This window comes from Nematolebias whitei, chromosome 11 (assembly GCF_014905685.2).
Source record: "Nematolebias whitei isolate Nwh7 chromosome 11, NemWhi1, whole genome shotgun sequence".
NCBI classification, from domain to species: Eukaryota; Metazoa; Chordata; class Actinopteri; order Cyprinodontiformes; family Rivulidae; genus Nematolebias; species Nematolebias whitei.
In genome coordinates this window covers 16551390-16571084 of record NC_056508.1, presented here as the reverse complement: position 1 = coordinate 16571084, position 19695 = coordinate 16551390, and the positions used below count along the sequence as shown (strand labels likewise).

General features: G+C 42.6%; 1 protein-coding gene across 2 annotated transcripts in view; it reads left to right on the top strand.

The window, feature by feature from the left end:
- The first annotated feature begins 852 nt into the window (after positions 1 to 852).
- The window catches only part of tcea2 (transcription elongation factor A (SII), 2), a 52492-nt gene continuing 33649 nt past the window's right edge, over positions 853 to 19695 (top strand). For both annotated transcript variants that reach the window (XM_037683938.1, XM_037683937.1), the window contains exons 1-4: positions 853 to 1048; positions 6092 to 6154; positions 14695 to 14800; positions 16477 to 16570. In XM_037683938.1, the coding sequence (XP_037539866.1) occupies positions 980 to 1048; positions 6092 to 6154; positions 14695 to 14800; positions 16477 to 16570 (332 nt within the window). In that variant the 5' untranslated portion in view covers positions 853 to 979. The remainder of the gene's footprint in view (positions 1049 to 6091; positions 6155 to 14694; positions 14801 to 16476; positions 16571 to 19695) is intronic.

The window sequence follows — 19695 nt, the reverse complement described above, 5'->3', positions numbered from 1 at the left end:
TTGGACATGTCCAGAGGAGGGACAGTGGGTATATTGGTAGAAGGATGTTAGGAATGCAGCTGCCAGGAAAAAGACGAGGAGATATCTGGATGCAGTTAGAGAGGACACGGAGGTAGTTGGAGTGAGGACAGAGGATGCAGAGGACAGAGATGGAGGAGGATGACTCACTGTGGAGATCCCTGAAGAGGGAACAGCTGAAAGAAGATTGATGTTTTTTTTATTCTGAGTGGCCTAACATGTTTATTCTACAAATAAATTTACTAAAGATAATTATGTTTACTGGGGCAGCACGGTGGCGCAACTGGCAGAGCTGCTGCCTCTCAGCGAGCAGGTCCCTGGTTCAAATCCCGGTCCGGGGCTTTTCTAGGTGGAGTTTGCATGTTCTCTCCGTGCATGCGTGGGTTTTCTCCTGGGTACTCCAGTTTCCTCCCACAGACCAAAAACATGCATGTTAGACTGATTGGTAACTCTAAATTGTCCCTAGGTGTGAGTGAGAGACTGAATGTTTGTTTGTCTCTGTGTCCCTGTGATGGACTTGCAACCCGTCCAGGGTGTCCCCTGCCTCCCACACAGCAATTGCTGGACATGGGCCCCAGCGACCCCCGTGATCCAAAATGGAAGAAGCGGGTAAAAGATAATGGATGGATAATTATGTTTATTATCAATGTAAGATAAAACTTTATCAGTCAGAATGTTTCTATTAAAAACATCTGTCAGATGCTGTGAGTTTTCCTATTTTTGATAAAGAGCATAGTCACTGTTGTGTGGAGAGGGTCCAACACCTGTGCGCGTGTCTCCTTTAAATGTTTTGGCATACTGAACCAACTCCAACTCCCATCATTCCGTAGTGCAGCACCGCAACAATGGAGAACGAGGCGGCAGCAGAGAGGCTGGGCGACAGACTGTGAGAGGAGGACCGAGCTTTCCATGGAGCTGTAGTCCGGCGCAGTGCTGCTGAAGTGACCGAAGACTCCTGAACATGGCGAAACACCAGGAGGTGGAGCGCCTCGCCAAGAAGCTGGACAAAATGGTGCACAAGAAAAACACGGTGAGCACATTGCAGTGGTGGCACGCGCCGTCAGGTGATGGCTTCATCACACGCAGCGGTGGAAAAATCTGGAAGCACGTTCAGTGCGTGTTGTCTGCAGGAGAGGAGTTTGCCAACAGAGAACCTCTGCAGCCTGATTGCTCAGAAAGTTTGTATTTAACGAACACACTATAATGAGTTTTCTTCATAACTCTCCGTAATTATAAATATACTCTGTTTGTTTGTTTGTCTGTTAGCAAAATATCTCATGAACCACCGGTATAGGATTTTAATGAAGCGTTGAGAAAATAAATGCTGGATGTACATTTACAACTGATTGGAATGATTTCATATGGACTCATATGAACAAAAAGTAAATACATATTATACAACAGTCAGTTTTACATTTTTAACTCGGATGTGTCATGGTAGCAGCTGAGACAACACATGCTTGACAATAATATTGACTAGAGTTAAATTTGTCTTTTAGCAAAATATCAGGGGAAAAACGACAGATTTTAATGTAACTTTCAGGAGGTAATTATTGGATGTACACTGCCTATAAAGAGCATTTGCCCCTTTTTGTCTTTAGTTTATTTTTTTGGTATAAATCAATCCTGGACCATTTTGATTTTAGATTTTATTTATTCATCTTTCGGCTGCTCACTTCTTCATGTGGTCGCCCCAGCAAACTAACTCGCACAAACATTAGGTGCTGGTCATAGAATAGAAGATAGAATATCATGAAAAAGTAGATTTATTTCAGTAATTCCTTTCACAAAGTGAAACTTGTATATTATATTCATTCATTGCAGACTGATATATTTCAAATGTTTATTTTGTTTAATATTGATGATTATAACTGACAAGTAATGAAAACCCCAAAATCAGTATCTCAAAAAATTAAACATTACTTAAAACCAATTAAAAAAAGGGATTTTTAGAAATGTTGGCCAAATTTAAAGTGTGAACATGAAAAGTATGAGCATGTACAGCACTCAATACTTAGTTGTTGCTCCTTTTACCTGGAATACTGCAGCATTGTGGCGTGTCATGGAGTGGATCAGTCTGTGGCACTGCTCAGGTGTCATGAGAGCCCAGGTTAATCTGAAAGTGACCTTCAGCTCTTCTGAATTGTTGGATCTGGTGTATCACATCTTCCTCTTCACTATACTTCAAAGATTTTCTATGGGGTTAAGGTCAGGCGAGTTTTCTGGCCAACTAGGTACTGGTAAGGATGTGCGATAGGGGTGCACCGATAAATCGGCCGGCCGATTTATCAGCCTCGATTTCCTTCATTTTGGGAAATCGGAAATCGTCTGATACTTGAATGAGAAACCGATTTTACCAGTTTTTTTTTTTAGTTTTAACAACAACTGTCTAAACTTCATTTATGTTTCAGAGCACAACCTCATGGCCAGGCAAAACAAGTTTATATTGTTTCTAGGATATTGTTCAAGGGTATTTTTTCAATAAAAAAATATTGGAAAATTGAAGGTGTATTGTGACCTTATACCACCTGACAGTGCCTCTTATAATACAAAATTGGTATTGGCCAAAATCGGAATCGGCGTGTCAGACTTTTTAGAAATCGGTGATCGGCCAGAAATCTGCAATCAATGCACCTCTAATGTGCGATATAGCATAAAATTCATATCGCGATATGTATTGTGAAGGGTGGCGATAACGATATAGATCACAATATGTTTTTGGTATAAAACATGCAATAGGAATGAAAAAAAACATAGGGTGTTCTTTTGCCATAATTTATTTTGAAAACTGCTATACCACAAAATCACAAGAAAATTCCACTACTAGGTCCAGAGAGTTTTAAAATAATAAACAAGTCAAGTATTGGGCTTCTTTCTTGTAGAGCAAAACAGTGCAAAATATATCAAATTGTAGTTTTATCCATATGTTTTAAACAAAACAATATGTTGTTAACTCTTAACAGTTTCCATTATTCTCACTTAATAAATGAACAGCAACAGAGCAGCATTTTACACTGAAAACACTTCACCCTCCAACCCTCTAGTGGGCGACTCCCTCCGCTTTAAGGAGAGCTGACACAAAATGGCAACTGGTTTCCTCTGCGGCTTTGACCAGAGGGTCTCGCAGTAAAATCACACAACGCAGCGTTCTTTTCACAGATCAGAGAGCAGGTTTCTCTCAAGCTGACCAACACTTACTTTAACTTTAGACGGAAAAAAAAACAACTTTCAATGGAACACAGCGTTTTGCGCATGCGTCCGAATACGGCAACACTGCGGCAAGCCGGCCGCAGTTAGCTTGTAGCTTTGCTACTTGGCTCTCGAAGAAAAGACTTTAACATCACTTATGCACAGTTTTCCACTCAAAACAAGTAACAATTAAATCTGACAACTCTGATTTTACATCGGACGCAGCATTACTGCGGTTAGCCGGTAGAAGACAGCTCTCTATCATGGGCTAAAAGTCTATAGTTTCTACCATGTACCGCATATATCGCGCATTCCTGGGTACTGGTAGCTTTGGCACTGTGTGCAGGTGCCAAGTTCTGTTGGAAAATGAAGCTGCATCTCCATAAAGTTGGTCAGCAGCAGGAAACATGGAGTGATCTAAAACTTCCTGGTAGATGGCTGCGTTGACCTTGGACCTCAGAAAACACAGTGGACCAACACCAGCAGAGGATATGGACCCCAAACCATCACTGACTGAAAACTTGACACTGGACCTCAAGCAATGTGAATTATGTGCCTCTCCTCTCTTTCTCCAGACTCTGGGAACTTGATTTCCAAAAGAAATGCAAAATTTACTTTCATCAGAGAACATAACTTTGGACCACTCAGCAGCAGACCCAGACGAGATGCTTCTGACGCTGTCTCTTGTTCAAGAGTGACTTGACACAAGGAATATGATAGCTAAAACCCATGTCTTGCATATGTCTGTGCATGGTGGTTCTTGAAGCACTGACTCCAGCTGCAGTACACGCTGTGAATCTCCCCCACATTTTGGAATGGGTTTTGTTTCACAATTCTCTCCAGGGTGCCTCCGCTGTGTGTCCCATTGGTGTATGAATGTGATCTAAAACTCTGATTAGTCTCTTTAGAATGATTTGTTCAATTAGCTTTGTAGAAATCTAGTAGAGTGCTGTATGAATGGGTAAATGAGGACACAGATTGTAGGTAAAGCGTTTTGAGTATCTTGAAATAAGATAGAAAGGCGCTCTATAAGTACAGTCCATTTACCATTCGGATTATGAATCGGCATAAACCACCCCACTCATTCAGATTACAGATTAATTTGGATCGAGCTGAATCAACAAAAAATAATCCAAATAGGGAGTTGACATGACGTATTTTTATTCCGAATGGCCATTTAATCCGATTACTTATGCCCATATAAACTGTCTGCCCCCGCCCCCCCCAAAAAAATAAGTCGCCATCAATAAAACAGGTCACACACTAATATTTTGTTGGACCACCTTTAGCTTTGATTAAGGCATGCAATCACTGTGGCATTGTTTCGATAAGCTTCTCCAATGTCACAAGATCTATTTCCATCCAGTGTTGCATTAATTTTTCTCTGAATCTCTTTGAATGTGAATCTCTGACAACACGACTTTAGACTGTACCTGTTAAAAATCTACTCAAAACTATGCATTTTCCAGCCATTTGAAGAACATTTTACATTTTCACATTTACTCATACAGCTGTACACACACAAGTTTTAGGATAAATAAAACTTCAAATCAGTGTATTCTGAAGGTAGAACACTGACAGCTGGCCTTTAAGCTGAACTGTATCAGATCATACTTGAAAGCTGCATTACAGAAGTCCCTCGCCATTTCATTCGTTCATTTTTTGTGGACTCACACTATCGCGTTTTTTCAAAATTACACTCGACATGACACACAGTTGGCTGATTGATATATGAGCCGCACGATTGGCATGGGATTTTTATTTAAAATTAATTATTTTAAATTATTTTGCACCTGCTGCACCTCTGTTAGACATCTGTGCAGCCCACACTGCTGGATAAGCTTCCTCCTGTAGCTTCAACTGTTCTCCATGCAGAGCTTAGAAGTGGGCGTGGCCGAGCCGCTTGCAGGTGGCTGAGTGCGGCCAGAGGCACAGAGCTGAAATCATGACATTCTGTGCTCCTTTAGAGCATTTACATAATCTAAGTTTAAATTAAAAAAATCCGGAAATCACAATGTATGATTTTTTTAAATATTTTATTTGTGTGTTACTGCTGCAAATAAGTATTTGAACACCTGCCAATCAGCAACAATTCAGTCCCTCAAAGACTTGTTAGTCCTCCTCTAAAAAGTCCACCTCCACTCCACTTATTATTCTAAATTAGAAGCACCTGTTTGAGGTGGTTAGCTGCATAAAGACACCGGTCCACCCCACACAATCAGTAAGACTCCAACTACTAACATGGCTAAGACCAAAGAACTGTCCAAAGATGCCAGAGACAAAATTGTGGACCTCCACAAGGCTGGAAAGAGCTACGGGGCAATTGCCAAGCAGCTTGGTGAAAAAAGATCAACTGTTGGAGCAATTATTAAAAAAATGGAAGAATCTCCCTTGGACTGGGGCTCCATGCAAGATCTCAAGTGTTGATGTCCTTACCAAGAAAAAACTAAAGAGATTGAGTAACTTAATTTTATTACAAAATAAAGTACAACTACTTCCTAATAACAAAGTTGTGAAGTCCTCATACAGTGTACACACTCACAGCACAAAGTATGACAATAGTTTTAAACTGGTATGAACAATGGCTGGTGACATGCTTTCCTTTAAAGAATGCTAGGCTTTAATAGACATTTTCCTCAACTTTCTCCAATGGAAAGAGAGACACAAACACAAACAAACAAACAACAACAAGCAAGCATCCATTGGCAACTTAGAGTATTAATAAGGCCTCTATCTTATCTCATGCTATTTTAAGATTTTAAGCACAGTAGCAAGAGTAACCATTTTTTTTAACATGTTAAATTTATTGTCTCATTCAGATTTGACCAATCCAATTTTACCATTATCAGGTGAGAAAATACTGTCCATCTCCATTTGTTTCCAGGATGGTGCTCTTGACTTACTGAGGGAACTGAAGAACATCAAGATGTCTCTGGAGACCCTGCAGGTATGCACCTCCTTATTTGTCTGTGTGGCACTGTCTTAACTACAGAAGAAAGTTTGAGACTGTAGTAAAATATTGGGAGTGTAGTCACGCACATCTGCAGCCCCTTTTTTTCATATATATATATTTTTACAATCCACAAACTAAATTCAAAGTGTTTACATCCTGTCAAAACACAATAAAATGTAGAGAAATGGCATTCCCTGCAAAAACTGCAGTATTGCTGAATGGTTTTTGCTCAGTGCCGCTGAAGAAATTGTAACCAGGCTGAAAGGGTTTAATGACTAAACTGTTAATGCAAGTCAAATTTGAACACATGACATTTGCTGAAGACAGAAAATAAAAGCCTGAGAAAAGCAGCAGTAGAAAACGTTGGTTATGTACTGTAACCCCAGATTCTATGAGTATAGGCGCAACCCTTTAAGGCTATCGCTAGTGGATTTATCCCTTCGCGCACAGCACAGCATTAAAAACTTTAGTCCATGCCCACCTGCTGTGTGGGCCTCACCCCCGGTCCGTATAAATTACGGCGAGACTGGGTAATCGGCTCCCAAATAACTTTTTTTCTTCAGCCATTTAGGAACCAGTGAGGCCCAGAGCTTAAAGGGCTGCGCCTATACTCATAGAATCTGGGGTTACAGTACGTAAACAACGTTCTATTTTGTATAGGCTTCGCCCTTTAAGGCTATCGCTAGTGGGTTAAAGGCGAAGCAGGATGTAGTCTATGCCTCACTGGGTTCATTCAGAAGCAACATGAAGCACCTGCTTGCACAAAAAAGTATTTCATCACTCAGCCTTCTGTGTGCGTAATTACGCGTTGCGTAATTGCGTGTTCCATGCGCAGGAGCGCACCGGAGAAGATCTCTGGTGAGGAAAAAGGCTGAGATAGCAGACCTGCTGCTGTGAATAGGAACAACGGAGGATATGAATTGTAACAGTGTAATGATAAACAGAGCAGACCAACAGCTCTTCAGGATGAACAGATTAATAACAATAAAATCAGCAGTCATGAACTTGTGACTGATAATAAATATCTCACACTGCGACTGCATGCAGGCAGGTGTACGCTCAAAAGTGAGGCTTCATGAAGCAAATAATAATCATTCTGTCAGAACCCTGAGGACAGAATGGGTCGTGGAGAAAGTAGAAACATCATGTAGATAAAAACGACTAATTGAACATGGCGATGACCAGGCAGCCGCCATACAAATATCCTCCACTGTCATCCCTTCATGCAGAGCCGTGGAGGATGAAAACCCTCTAGTGGAATGCGCTGAGATTCTCTGGAGGATCCAGTCCAGATGAACTGTAAATTTCAGAAATAGCCGCACACAACCAGTGTGAGAGGCGCTGGGTGGATAGAGGACGTCCTGAAGAACTGTCCCAGTAATGCACGAACATACGCTGAAAGCGGCGCAGTGTGGACGTGTGCGCCACTTAACATGAAAATGCGTGCATGGGACAGAAGGAAGTGAGATGTTGCTTCCTCCTCAGAATTATGAGGAAGAGGATAAAACCCATCCAAGGTTATCACTTTCAATCTAAATGAGCTTGTGATGCTTTTCAAAGCAGGGTTAAAACGCAACACAGCTGAACTGCCGTCAGCTTGAATTCTGAGACATGAGGGAGCAACAGAGAGAGCAGACAATCACTCACTCTCTTTGCCAACGTCAGAGCTAACAGCAGGGCTGTTTTTAAATGACAGAAATTTATGTAAAACCTGATCTAAAGGCTCAGAAGGAGCTTTGATCAGAGTGTGCAGGACCATCATTAGGTCTCACTGTGGAACTAGTAGGAGTGACACCGGTCTGTGTCTCCGCACACCTTTCAGGAAACGCTTCATCAACGGTTGATTAAAAACTTTTCTGTCACCGAAGCCCTCTTGACAGGAAGAAATAGCTGCAGCATAAGTCTTAATTGTGCTGAACGCTAGATCTCTGTCCATCAGCTGCTGCAGAAAGGACAGCATGCCACCTAGTGGACATGAGATGGCCTCCACACCTTTCTCCGTGTACCAGTGCTGAAAAGCTGTCCACTTTGATATAAGCGCGTAAAGGAGCAGTTTTTGGCTACGGGCTGTGAGCGAAGGCGTCAACTCCTAACAGTGGGTCGTCTCGTGTGCTCAGTGAGAACCATAATTGACACTGGGTGTTCTCCCTTGTGGCGGACAGATCCACTGCTGCTCAGCCAAACCTTCTCCAAATCCGAGAAATCAGCTCGGGATGGAGGCTTCAGTCTCTGTGGTGAGGATTGCCCCTTGACATGATATCCGCTCCCCTGTTCAGGATGCTGGGAATTTACACTGCTCTGATGGAGAGCAGGTTTTTGTGTGCCCAACACAACAGCTGTTGCGCGATGCATAACATTTAGGCTGAGCACATGCCTCCCTAATAGTTTATGTAAGCTGCCGTCACTTTGTGTGGATCAGAACATGCTGATCTCGCAGCAGGGGGGCAAAATGCTGAGTCACGTTTCAGACCATGAAAACATTCTAGCACATTTATGTGAAGTGACATGTGGTCCAGCCACTGTCCTCCCACTGCCTGGGACAGATCCATTCCTCCCAGCTTGACAGGAATGCGTCTGTGAAAACTGAGATGTAGGCCTGCTGATGGGAACTCCCTCTGACAGAATGAGGGGGTTTCCGCAGTGATTCAGATCGGTTCTCACGGAGGGGGGCACAAAGATAATCCGCCTCTACTGGCGCACAGGTTCTATGCGCAGGCGGGCGAACCATCTCTGAAGGTGTCTCGTGAAGTAGGCCCAGCGGAACCACGATGTGGGCTGCTGACATCGTCCCAGGCGTCGCATGACGGGCAAACTGTCACTATGCTGCAGGGTTTGACACGGCGGAACTGAGCTGATAGAGCTTCAGCTCTCAGCTGTGATAAACGTGCTCTCATTGTAGTTGAGTTAGCTCCACATCCAGATAAACAATCATCTGGGTCGGACGAACTGAACTTTTTCCCAGTTTATAGAAGCCCCAGGTTTAGTAGGTGTAACACTAGCGTTTTGGTCTGTGCAACTGCTTTCTAACTGAACCGAGCTAATAAGAGCAGATCGTCCAGATAAAAAGAATTCTCATTCCTGCCATGTGTAGCGACTGCAGAGCCATCTCCACGCATTTCAAGAACGTGCGTGGGGTGTTTCAGAATGATGGAAAATGTGAAAATATGCGCTCTTCAGATTTATGGAGGTGAAAACCAGTAGTTCTGGTGAAGTTCTCCAGCAGCTGTTTGTCAGCATGTGGAATTGTCTCCCCATGATCGAATTGCTGAACATGAACTGGTCGAGAATGGGTCTCATTCCTCCATTTTTTTAATCAGAACCAGGAAGTAGTGGGAGGAAAAAAAAAAAGTATTTTCCTCTCCGTTAGGAACTCTGGAAATGACGTTTTTCATCAGAAATTCCTGCACTTCTGACTGGAGAGACGAGCTTTGTTCTGGTGAAGACGGAACCATCTCTATAATCCCTCTGAACGGTGGGGGTTGAGCTGCGAACTGCAGCATGTAACACCTGCTGATCAGACGGTCCGTCCATCTGTCCAGGGAACACACTTTCTGCCACTCTGAGTAACTCTCGAAGAGTGGGCACGCATTTTTGTTGTCATGTTTCCCAAAAACGTCAACTACACAAAAAAGCCTTACTGCCATCACCAGCTCCAGAGATTCTCTGGGGGGTACTCAAGGGGGGTTCCGGCAGAAAAAAGGCTGTATGTGTGCCTCTGTGCTGAGCCCAGGCTGCGGTCTCATGTTAGAGCTGAGGTTAACAGATGTGCACGGAGAGGAGGCGTGAGCGCTTTCTGAGTGATACGTTGTTTCGGTGGAGGCTGCAGCTGTCGTGGAGAAACACGTTTACTCCCGCTGCACTGTGAGTGGGCAGAAAACAGCAGAAATTAAAAACGGCTTCTGGCTGGAAACAAGGAATTTTACCGGACTCGGTCTGCTGAAAAAATATAATTTTAGCTGACATGTCAAACAAGTGTTTTGTGATATTTACTGAACTGCGGTGCCATTTAAAACGCTGTTTAGCAGTTACTGGCTTGTTCTGTGTGGGGAATGTGGGAAGAGAGGCAGCTGTGAGATCAGCTGATCTGACAGTCTCGGATGAAAACTTTACTTTCAGAGAACAAAGTCCAGGCTCAATAATCCAGGTATACAATCCAACATTTTTTAGTCAGGTCATCTGGACAGTTTCTTTTTTTTTTTTTGTGCTGAAACATTTCGCCTTCGGTCCAGAAGGCTTCATCAGTCAAGGAAACACACAACAAAACTGATTCTTCCCCCAACAGCTTACTCCAAAGTGGAACAAACCAGTTCTGCTTGTGATAATATGGTCTCTGGACCTGACTGAAAAATGTTGGATTGTATACCTGGATTATTGAGCATGGACTTTGTTGTTTTCAACCAGTTTGACAAGACTGTCAACAATGAAGAGGGCTGGCATTGGAGGAGGGGGCATACTAAAGCGACCATCTTATCACAAGCAGAAATGGTTTGTTCCAATTTGGAGTAAGCTGTTGGGGGAAGAATCATTTTTGTTGTGTTTCCTTGACTGATGAAGCCTTCCGGACCGAAGGCAAAACATTTAAGCACAAAAAAAAAAAAAGAAACTGTCCAGATGACCTGACTGTAAAATGTTGGATTTTCTTTCAGAGGTTTTTCTGTTTTATATCAAAACATGCATCATCAAAAAAAAAAAAACACATACATTCCTCTCAAGGATCTGTTACCTGGTGGAGGGGGCCGGCGGAGAAGCAGAGCATAAAGTCGCTGCCGCAGCTGTGAAGCACCTCTGCTGCTGTTGCTTGCCAAGGCGGTCCCTCCAGTGGCCGGAGGGGCGGGAGGAGGACTGTGATGTCACCAGATGGTGTACAGTCTCTGAGACCTTCTCAGACCTCTGCAATTTCTCAAGGATGGCCCTGAAGTTGGCCCCGAACAGTGCCTCTGTGGTGATGAGGCCCTCCAGCAGGTCTTTCTACAGCCTCTCGGACAAGGATGGCAAGAGATGGAGCCAGGTGGTCCTCTGGATCATGGTTATCCGGGCGGCGATGCGGGACAGGCAGACTGCAAAGGTGACGCACGTTTAAGTTTATGTCAGTGGCTTTACAGAGAGAGCTCTTTGTCTCCTCCAGCAGGTCTGCTTCCTCCAGCCTCTTTGAGATGCTGTAGGCCAGCAGAGCGATGTTGTTGTTCGCCGCGACCGCCTGGGATGTGCACTGGTGAGCTCGGTTGGAGAGCTTTGTCAACCTCTGGTCATGCTTTCCTGGAGAGATAGGTTGCCGGTCCATCCTGGAAGCTTTTGCCCCAAGCACCTCCACCAGGCTTGGCTCCAAGAGGAGAGAACCGAGGGGAAAAAAAACGCAGATCGGTAAAAACCCTCCACTCTGGAGATGGAGGCAAAGGTAGAGACTGATGTCTTCAGCTTGCCCGGGCCCAGCTGCAGCCTCGTTCCAATGTGACGTCACAGCTATACAGCCGAAGCCAGATGGGATCAGGGTGATGAGCCGGGGCGGAGCCAAACCTTCCCGCCAGATCATCCAATCAGGGCGGAGGGAGGCGAGGAACGAAAAGTTCCTTTGTGTTGGCAGCCTCCTGGATTATGCCAGGCAGCTTCGAGAGGAGGGCGCCGACGGCTGGAAGCGGTGTGGTCGCCGACATGGGAAGACCCGAGGTGGTTGAGCATCCGTTCGACTGCTCTTCTTCCGTCACTACGCTCTCCAATAGGGAAAGGGTAGCGAGGTTGTTTCTAGCATCGCCTTTCTTGGAGGAGTCATCCGATTCACTGCGTGACTCTGCGTCAAAGAAAGGCGGTGGCGTCGTCCCACGCTTAGCGTTCCGCCACAGAAAAAACACTCAGCGGGGCTGCTGCCCGCATCGCCTTTTTGAGGGAATCTTCCGATTCATTGCGAGGAAAAAACGTTAAAAAAAGCGATGGTGTCATTCAGCGAGTTGCGGCCCTCCACAGAGAAAACACTCAGCGGAGCTGCTGCTAACATCACCTTTTTCGAGGGAATCATCCGGTTCACCGCGAGGAAAAAATGTTAGAAAAGGCAACGGCGTCGTCCAGCGGGTAGCGGCCCGCCATGGAAAAGCACTCTTCGGCGCTTACCTTGAACAAGACTGCTCGTCTCTTCTTCTCCTCGGGGAGGAAGAGCTCACCGGGACGGCAGGAGGTTGGCGTGGCGGAGACCCAAGCATCCTTAGCAAAAGTTGTCGGTCAAAGCTGGACAACTTTTCCTTCTTCATTCTTCTGACAGTGCTAGCTAGCTGGCTGAAGGAAAAAATGGGAGCTGATTACCCGGTCTCACCGTAATTTATATGGACCGGGGGTAAGGCCCACACAGCAGGTGGGTGTGAACCAAAGTTTTCAGTGTTGTGCTGCGCGCTAAGGTATAAACCCACTAGCGATAGCCTTAAAGGGTTAAGCCTATACGAAATAGAACAGCAGAAATATGTAGAAACATGTGAATGGAGCATAAAAAAGCAGAATAAGCTGAAACAGGAAGAGAGACTGAATCGATTATTTATAAAAACCCTGAAAATAGCCAGCCATTTGGAAGTTTTTTCTTACCCCCCCCCCCAAAAAAAAAGTCTTTATCAGCTCCTCTCTGAACGCCAGCTTCCATCAGTTATTCTTCTCTGATTTTACTCTTTTTCTCTTCTTCACAACAACAGTCATTCTAGACACACCCACCTGATGCTGTCTGCCCACACTCTCCCTTGCCACAACCTTACAGTCTCCAATCTCCCTCAGGTTTCCTCTTCTACACAGAATGTAGTCGACCTGCATACTCCTTCCTCCACTCTTATAGGTCACTCTATGTTCCTCCCTCTTTTGGAAACGGGTGTTAACTACAGCCATTTCCATTCTCTTGGCAAAGTCCACCACCATCTGTCCTTCTTGGTTTCTTTCCTTGACACCAAACCTATCCATCACTTCCTCATCTCCTCTGTTTCCTTCACAAACATGTCCATTCAGGTCTGCTCCGATCACCACTCTCTCCTCTCTGGGAATACTCTCTATCACTTCATCCAGATCTTTCCAAAATGGATCTTTCTCCTCCACATCACATCCAACCTGTGGAGCACAACCCCTGACACTGTTTGCATCAGAGCTTCTACTTCTACCTTCAGGCACATCACCCTCATCTTCATCTCTATTACATTCTTTGCCAGCTCCTCCTTCAGGACCACCCCTGCTCCATTTCTCTTTCTATCTACATCATGGTAAAACAGTTTGAACCCTGCTCCAATTCTGCGAGCCTTGCTGCCCTTCCACTTGGTCTCTTGAACACATAAAATATCTAGCTTCCTTCTCTGCATCATGTCAGCCAGCTTTCTACCTTTGTCTGTCATTGTCCCCACATTTAGAGTTGCAACCCTCAGTCCTACATTCTTGACTTTCCTCTTCTCCCTCCGTCTCCTAACACATTTCCCTGCTCGTGGTCTTCAACTAACAGTAGCACAATTTCTGCCAGCACCCTGTTTGTCAACAGTACCGGCGGTGGTCGTTGTTAACCCAGAACTCGACCGATCTGGTATAGTGTCGCTTTGATGAAGTCGCATTATAGTTTTGATAAGTGTTTTACGTCGGATGCTCTTCCTGACACAACCCTAACCATTTTCCCGGGCTTGGGACTGGCACAAGAGATAAACTGGCTTATGCTTTCTAGTGGCTGATTTAACAGTGCTAAATTAGCATTAGCTGTGAATGCTGAACATCATTCACACAAAGTCATACAGGAGAAACTAAGTCCAGCTCAGCTGTTTCCACAGGATTTAAGAGATTCAGTATGAGTCAGGAGCTGCTGATCCAGTGCATTGATTATATTGTCAGTGGGACCACATCTAAAGCAGCAGTTTTGCCAGTTTTCCAATCAGGAACGTTCAAGTGCCCAAAAGAGTAAAAACATCAGCAATAAACTTAGAGAAGCAACTGCTGCTGTCCATCAATCTAGGAAGGGTCAATGCTCATATTCAAGCTCTTTGGAGTCCTTCATTCTACAGAGAGAAAAGTTCTTCCCAAGTGGAAACATTTAAGACAATTGCCACTCTTTCCAGTGAAAGTCTTGGTAAACTCACCCCAAGGTGCAGTGTTGAGAGGAATGACTGAAAGTCCAAGAGCTCCATTTCTTAGTTAGCAGGTCAAAAGTCATGACAGCACAATTAAAGAAAGACTGAAGAATTATTACCTGTTTAAAGAGATGTAGATGAAAACTTATTTTCTCTAAAAACAACATGGAAGCATAATTTAGATTTGTAAAGTTTCATTCTGCTTTTATGATGGATTTTGTTGAACACTTGGCTTATTCACCACACTTTCAAACAAGTTCAAACCACATTCTGCTTATTTTCTCGTAACTAAAAACTAATCTGGACCAGTTAAAGTAAAAAGCTTGTTGGTTCAGTTGGAAATTTTAACGTTCTATATGTTGGGTTTAAGGGGCCCCAAGTGGAAAATTATGTATTTATTTTCCATTGACCTATTTGCTTTTACAATGTGTTGTTTGTGTTTATGCTTTTTGAAAATATTAACTGTAGACAACCAGAGTTGGCATGTCGGTGAACGCCGTGAGGAAACAAAGCTCTGATGAGGAGGTTCAAACTCTGGCCAAAGTTCTTATTAAGTCCTGGAAGAAATTGCTGGGTAGGTCTGTCTGTCTTTGTCTGTCTGTCTGTCTATCTTTGTCTCTCTGTCTTTGTCTGTTTCTATCTGTCTGACTTTGTCTGTCTCAGTCTGTCTGACTTTGTCTGTTTCTGTCTGTCTCTGTCTGTATGTCTGTCTCTGTCTCTGTCTGTCTATCTTTGTCTGTCTTTGTCTGTCTGTCTCTGTCTGTCTGTCTTTGTCTGTCTGTCTCTGTCTGTCTATCTTTGTCTCTCTGTCTCTGTCTGTCTATCTTTGTCTGTCTGTCTCTGTCTGTCTATCTTTTTCTGTCTCTGTCTGTCTTTGTCTGTCTGTCTTTGTCTGTCTCTGTCTGTCTTTGTCTGTCTATCTTAGTCTGTCTTTGTCTGTATGTCTGTCTCTGTCTGTCTATCTTTGTCTGTCTTTGTCTGTCTGTCTAACTTGGTCTGTCTGTCTTTGTCTGTCTCAGTCTGTCTGACTTTGTCTGTTTCTGTCTGTCTCTGTCTGTATGTCTGTCTCTGTCTCTGTCTGTCTATCTTTGTCTGTCTGTCTCTGTCTGTCTATCTTTTTCTGTCTCTGTCTGTCTTTGTCTGTTTGTCTTTGTCTGTCTCTGTCTGTCTTTGTCTGTCTTTGTCTGTCTGTCTCTGTCTGTCTTTGTCTGTCTATCTTAGTCTGTCTTTGTCTGTATGTCTGTCTCTGTCTCTGTCTGTCTATCTTTGTCTGTCTGTCTCTGTCTGTCTATCTTTTTCTGTCTCTGTCTGTCTTTGTCTGTCTGTCTGTCTTTGTCTGTCTATCTTAGTCTGTCTTTGTCTGTCTCTCTGTCTTTGTCTGTTTCTGTCTGTCTGTCGCTGCCTGTTTGTCTGTCTTTGTCTGTCTCTGTCTGTTTTTGTCTGTATTTCTTTATCTGCCTTTGTCTGTCTGTCTGTCTATGTCTCTCTGTCTGTCTTTGTCTGTCTATGTCTGTCTCTGTCTGTCCGTCTCTCGGTCTCTTTTTCTGTCTCTCCGTCTGTCTCTCCGTCTGTCTTTGTCTGTCTGCCTCTGTCTGTCTGTCTGTCTGTCTCTGTTTATCTGTCTGCTTCTGTCTGTTTTTCTATGTCTCTCTGTCTTTGTCTGTCTCTATTGGTCTGTCTCTGTCTGTCTCTCTGTCTCTTTGACTGTCTCTCTGTCTGTCTTTGTCTGTTTTTGTCTGTCTGTCTGTCTCTATCGGTCTGTCTCTCTTTGTCTGTGTCTGTCTGTCTGTGTGTGTGTGTGCACATGTGGGTAATGGACATACATACATTAATACATGAACAGTTCTGTTATAATCTTACTGACCACTGTAAATACTGTGTTAGACTTGTTCACACAGAATGGGGCAAGCTGGAGTTCATTGTCTTGCTCAGACATTTTATCACTTTAGTCTCAATCTGGCAGTTCAAACTGCCAACTCTCCAATTAGCAGATGAGCTCTCTTCTTCCTGAGCCATAACGGTTAGGGTTGTATAAATGGCATTTGTGACACGTATTTATTTTTACATCTCACTTTGGGTTTTTTTCAAGGTTTTAGCAGACAATATAAAAAGCCTCAGTTGTTTTTTTTTTTTTTTAATTTAAACCAAACGGTCTGAATCAATTTAATTTGGATCAACAATAAAATAAATGTGTAAAACCTGAGATTGACATTAAAATGGGCTTTGTGTGGTTTGCATCTTAATGAACAGATGGTTCAGAAGGGAAGTTGGAGGAGAAGAAAAAGGAAGGCTCTCCAGTGAGGTCTTTGTCAACATCTAAGGACCTTGGCAGAAATGAGACGAGGTTTGTCACTTAAGACCTGTTAACACCTTAGATTCCAGTTAATGGCACCCAGTATCCATTTCACAATAGATCTAGTCTTCCAATAACAGTTTGACATCTATTTCTGTTTAGATCGGAAACAGGGATGTTGCATAAACATTCCTGTTTTTGATATGTTTACATGGTAAACATATATGTTAAACATTCAAATGAACAATTAAAAAAGATAGTTTTGAATCTTATGGCAGTAGCACATTTTATAAATGTAAAGCGAAGGGCAACAAACAGCTGTAAAAGTAGTACAAATAAGAAACCTCTGGAGAAGCATGTTACAACTAAATTAAGTTACCCCGGTAATTCAACGATTCAAGGTTCTTTCTTGTCATTCACATCACATGTGGTACATGAGGTGGAACAAAACTATGTACACAGGGACCCAGTTACGTCCAACACAAATACAAATTGTAAAGAAAAACAATAGTAAGATCCAAGACATGAACCAAGAAATATGCTAAACTAAGAATACACTAAGCACTAATATTACAAAACAATGTGCCAAACAACAGCAGCACGAACATGAGTTTGTGTGAGCAGATGAGGACTAATGAACACAGCAACATGAAACAGATCAGCAGCATGAGATCAGCATCATGGATAGTCAGCAGCACATATCAACAATCAAGTGACATCACATTGACTTTTTCACAGTAATTCTCACAGTAATTTTCACAGTGATAATCCTGACTAGAGATTCATGAGTGTAACAGCTTCAGGGTAGAAGCTGTTCCTCAGCCTGGTGTAAGGTAACCAGATTTCTGAAGTGAAATCTGGGGACATTTCCAGCTCGGAGACCAAAAAGAATGAAATTTTATCAAGATGAAATTAAAAACGAGGACAGTTACAGTTTCATTTATTTTTACATATTTATTCATGTTTAAACAATAAAAATCAAATATAACAGCAGGAATGTGTCTCTCCACACTGTTAACATTTCCGAAGAGTAATAAAATTAATAAAGTAATAGTAGAAGTAATAGAGTACTAAAACTGGGGGGAGGGTCAAGGATATATACTAGTAAATGAGCGTGCATACCTTGTGAGTGAATGAGAACATGTATGTACTTACATAGGTGTGTATAAGTACACAGTGTATGGTTATGTATCTGATGTGTATTTATATTGTGTGTATGTGTGAGGTGAGTGAAGGTCAGGTAGTCCACTGACATGAGCTCATCTCTGGTTCTGCAAGGCCTCCTCTGTCTGAAGAAATGGTGGCCACCAAGGTCTGGAAAAGAAGAAGAGCAGAAAAGGTTACGCACCAAACTGAAAGAGCACAGATAATAGTAAAGAGAAATACTTAAAACATAAGAAATAAGACAGAATTTAGTAATATGATTATATACCTATTATTTTATTTTTATTTGTTCTTCCACTTATTTCATCATCACTCAAACAACTGCCTCTTCACACGGCTGTGGTTAAAGAAGTACAGTGAACCTGACACTCAGCTCAGAGGAAGAACTTCTATCCTCTCAACTTGAACCAGCCGTAACATCTCACCGAGTATACAGACACTCTGTCATCTTTCAATAGATTACCAATCAAACCACTTCATCAGTTCATCTGTTGAACGTTAATTGTAAATATTTGACATAAAATGAGACAGATACATTTGAACAAGAGCAACAATCTGAAGAGCCGACCAGGACGTAGAAATGGAAACTCTGCTGGTAATTTCTCAGTAAAATGACACTTCGTCTTTTTTGAAAGAGCATCTTGTCATTCAGTCTCATCTTTCTTCTTTCCTTTCCTCCTCTTTCTTTGCAACACTCATCAGCTCTTTTCCTTCTTTTGCTTTATTCTTCTTTCTATCAGTCTTTGTATTTTTCTTCTCTCTTTAACTCTTCTTTCTATTAGTCTATTTCCCTCCTCTCCTCTTCTGTAAGTCTTCCACTTCTCTAACACAGAGACATAATATAATCATAATCCCCTACAAAAATATTAGATACTGAAAATGTACTATTTAACAAAGAAAACAAGGTTTTTGTTTCAGCTACTCTAGAAGTTTGTAAGTTTTAGATGAGAAACTGGGGTTATCCTAGTATAATCTTATAAATATTAACATTATTTTTAATTATTTAGAGCTCATCATAGCACAGAAACAGCACTGGTGAAAGTTACTAATGATATTCTCATGGCCTCAGACAATGGACAAGTGTATACACTGGTCCTGTTGGACCTCAGTGCTGCATTTCATACAGTTGATCATAATATTTTATTACTCACCTAAGCCTAAAAGTCTATGATCACAAATCAATTAAGTTTATTTATACAGTTCAGTTTATTCATGTATCTCCAAGTCACAACAGAAGTCATCTGAACAGAAACATTTATATATATAAAAGTAAGTTAACACTATTTATCCAAGGAGCCAGCAGATTGATTTGAGTTTTAATATATTAGGAAAACTCATAACTAGCTCTGAAAATATAAACTAAAGTCACCAATCAATTCTAAAACATCTTACTTTGGATGAACCCTTGGCGCGTGCACCCTCGTGAAATATTCAACGCGTCAATTCTAAACCAGTTTGAGCCTTGAAGACAGTTCATCATCCTGTTATGATTTCTCCCTCTATGTCACTCGAGCTGCAGTTACTCCTCTTCTTGCCTTTTGTTGACGTTTGTTAATAAAAGCTTGATTTGGGTCCTTGTGTTTATCTTCATCTCAGGCCTATTAATGTATTTATTTTACCTGGACACAGCTGACAACACTGGGAACATTTCCTACTACGAACAAAACTTTTATCACGGCAAGGATCAGCCCAGTTCAAACAAAATAAATCAGTTCATACATATCATCACAGGAGAACTCCCAATCTGTGTTTTTTTTTTTTTGTGTGTTTGTTTTTTTCTCCCAGTTGGTGTTGACAAACTCGTGCTGCGCTCCTTCTTCTTCTGTTTTAAAGGCGGTGTGCATGACTCTTCTTCTGCCTGTAACGTCAGCGCTGCAGCGCCGGTGCAACCAGCTGCTACAATAACAGCAGTTGTTGTGCGCAACTGCACTGTAATAACAGTCTACATGCAACTTTTTTCCTCATTCATTAAACGCTCAAATCAGGGACATTTTTGGGGACAGCTTTAGCCA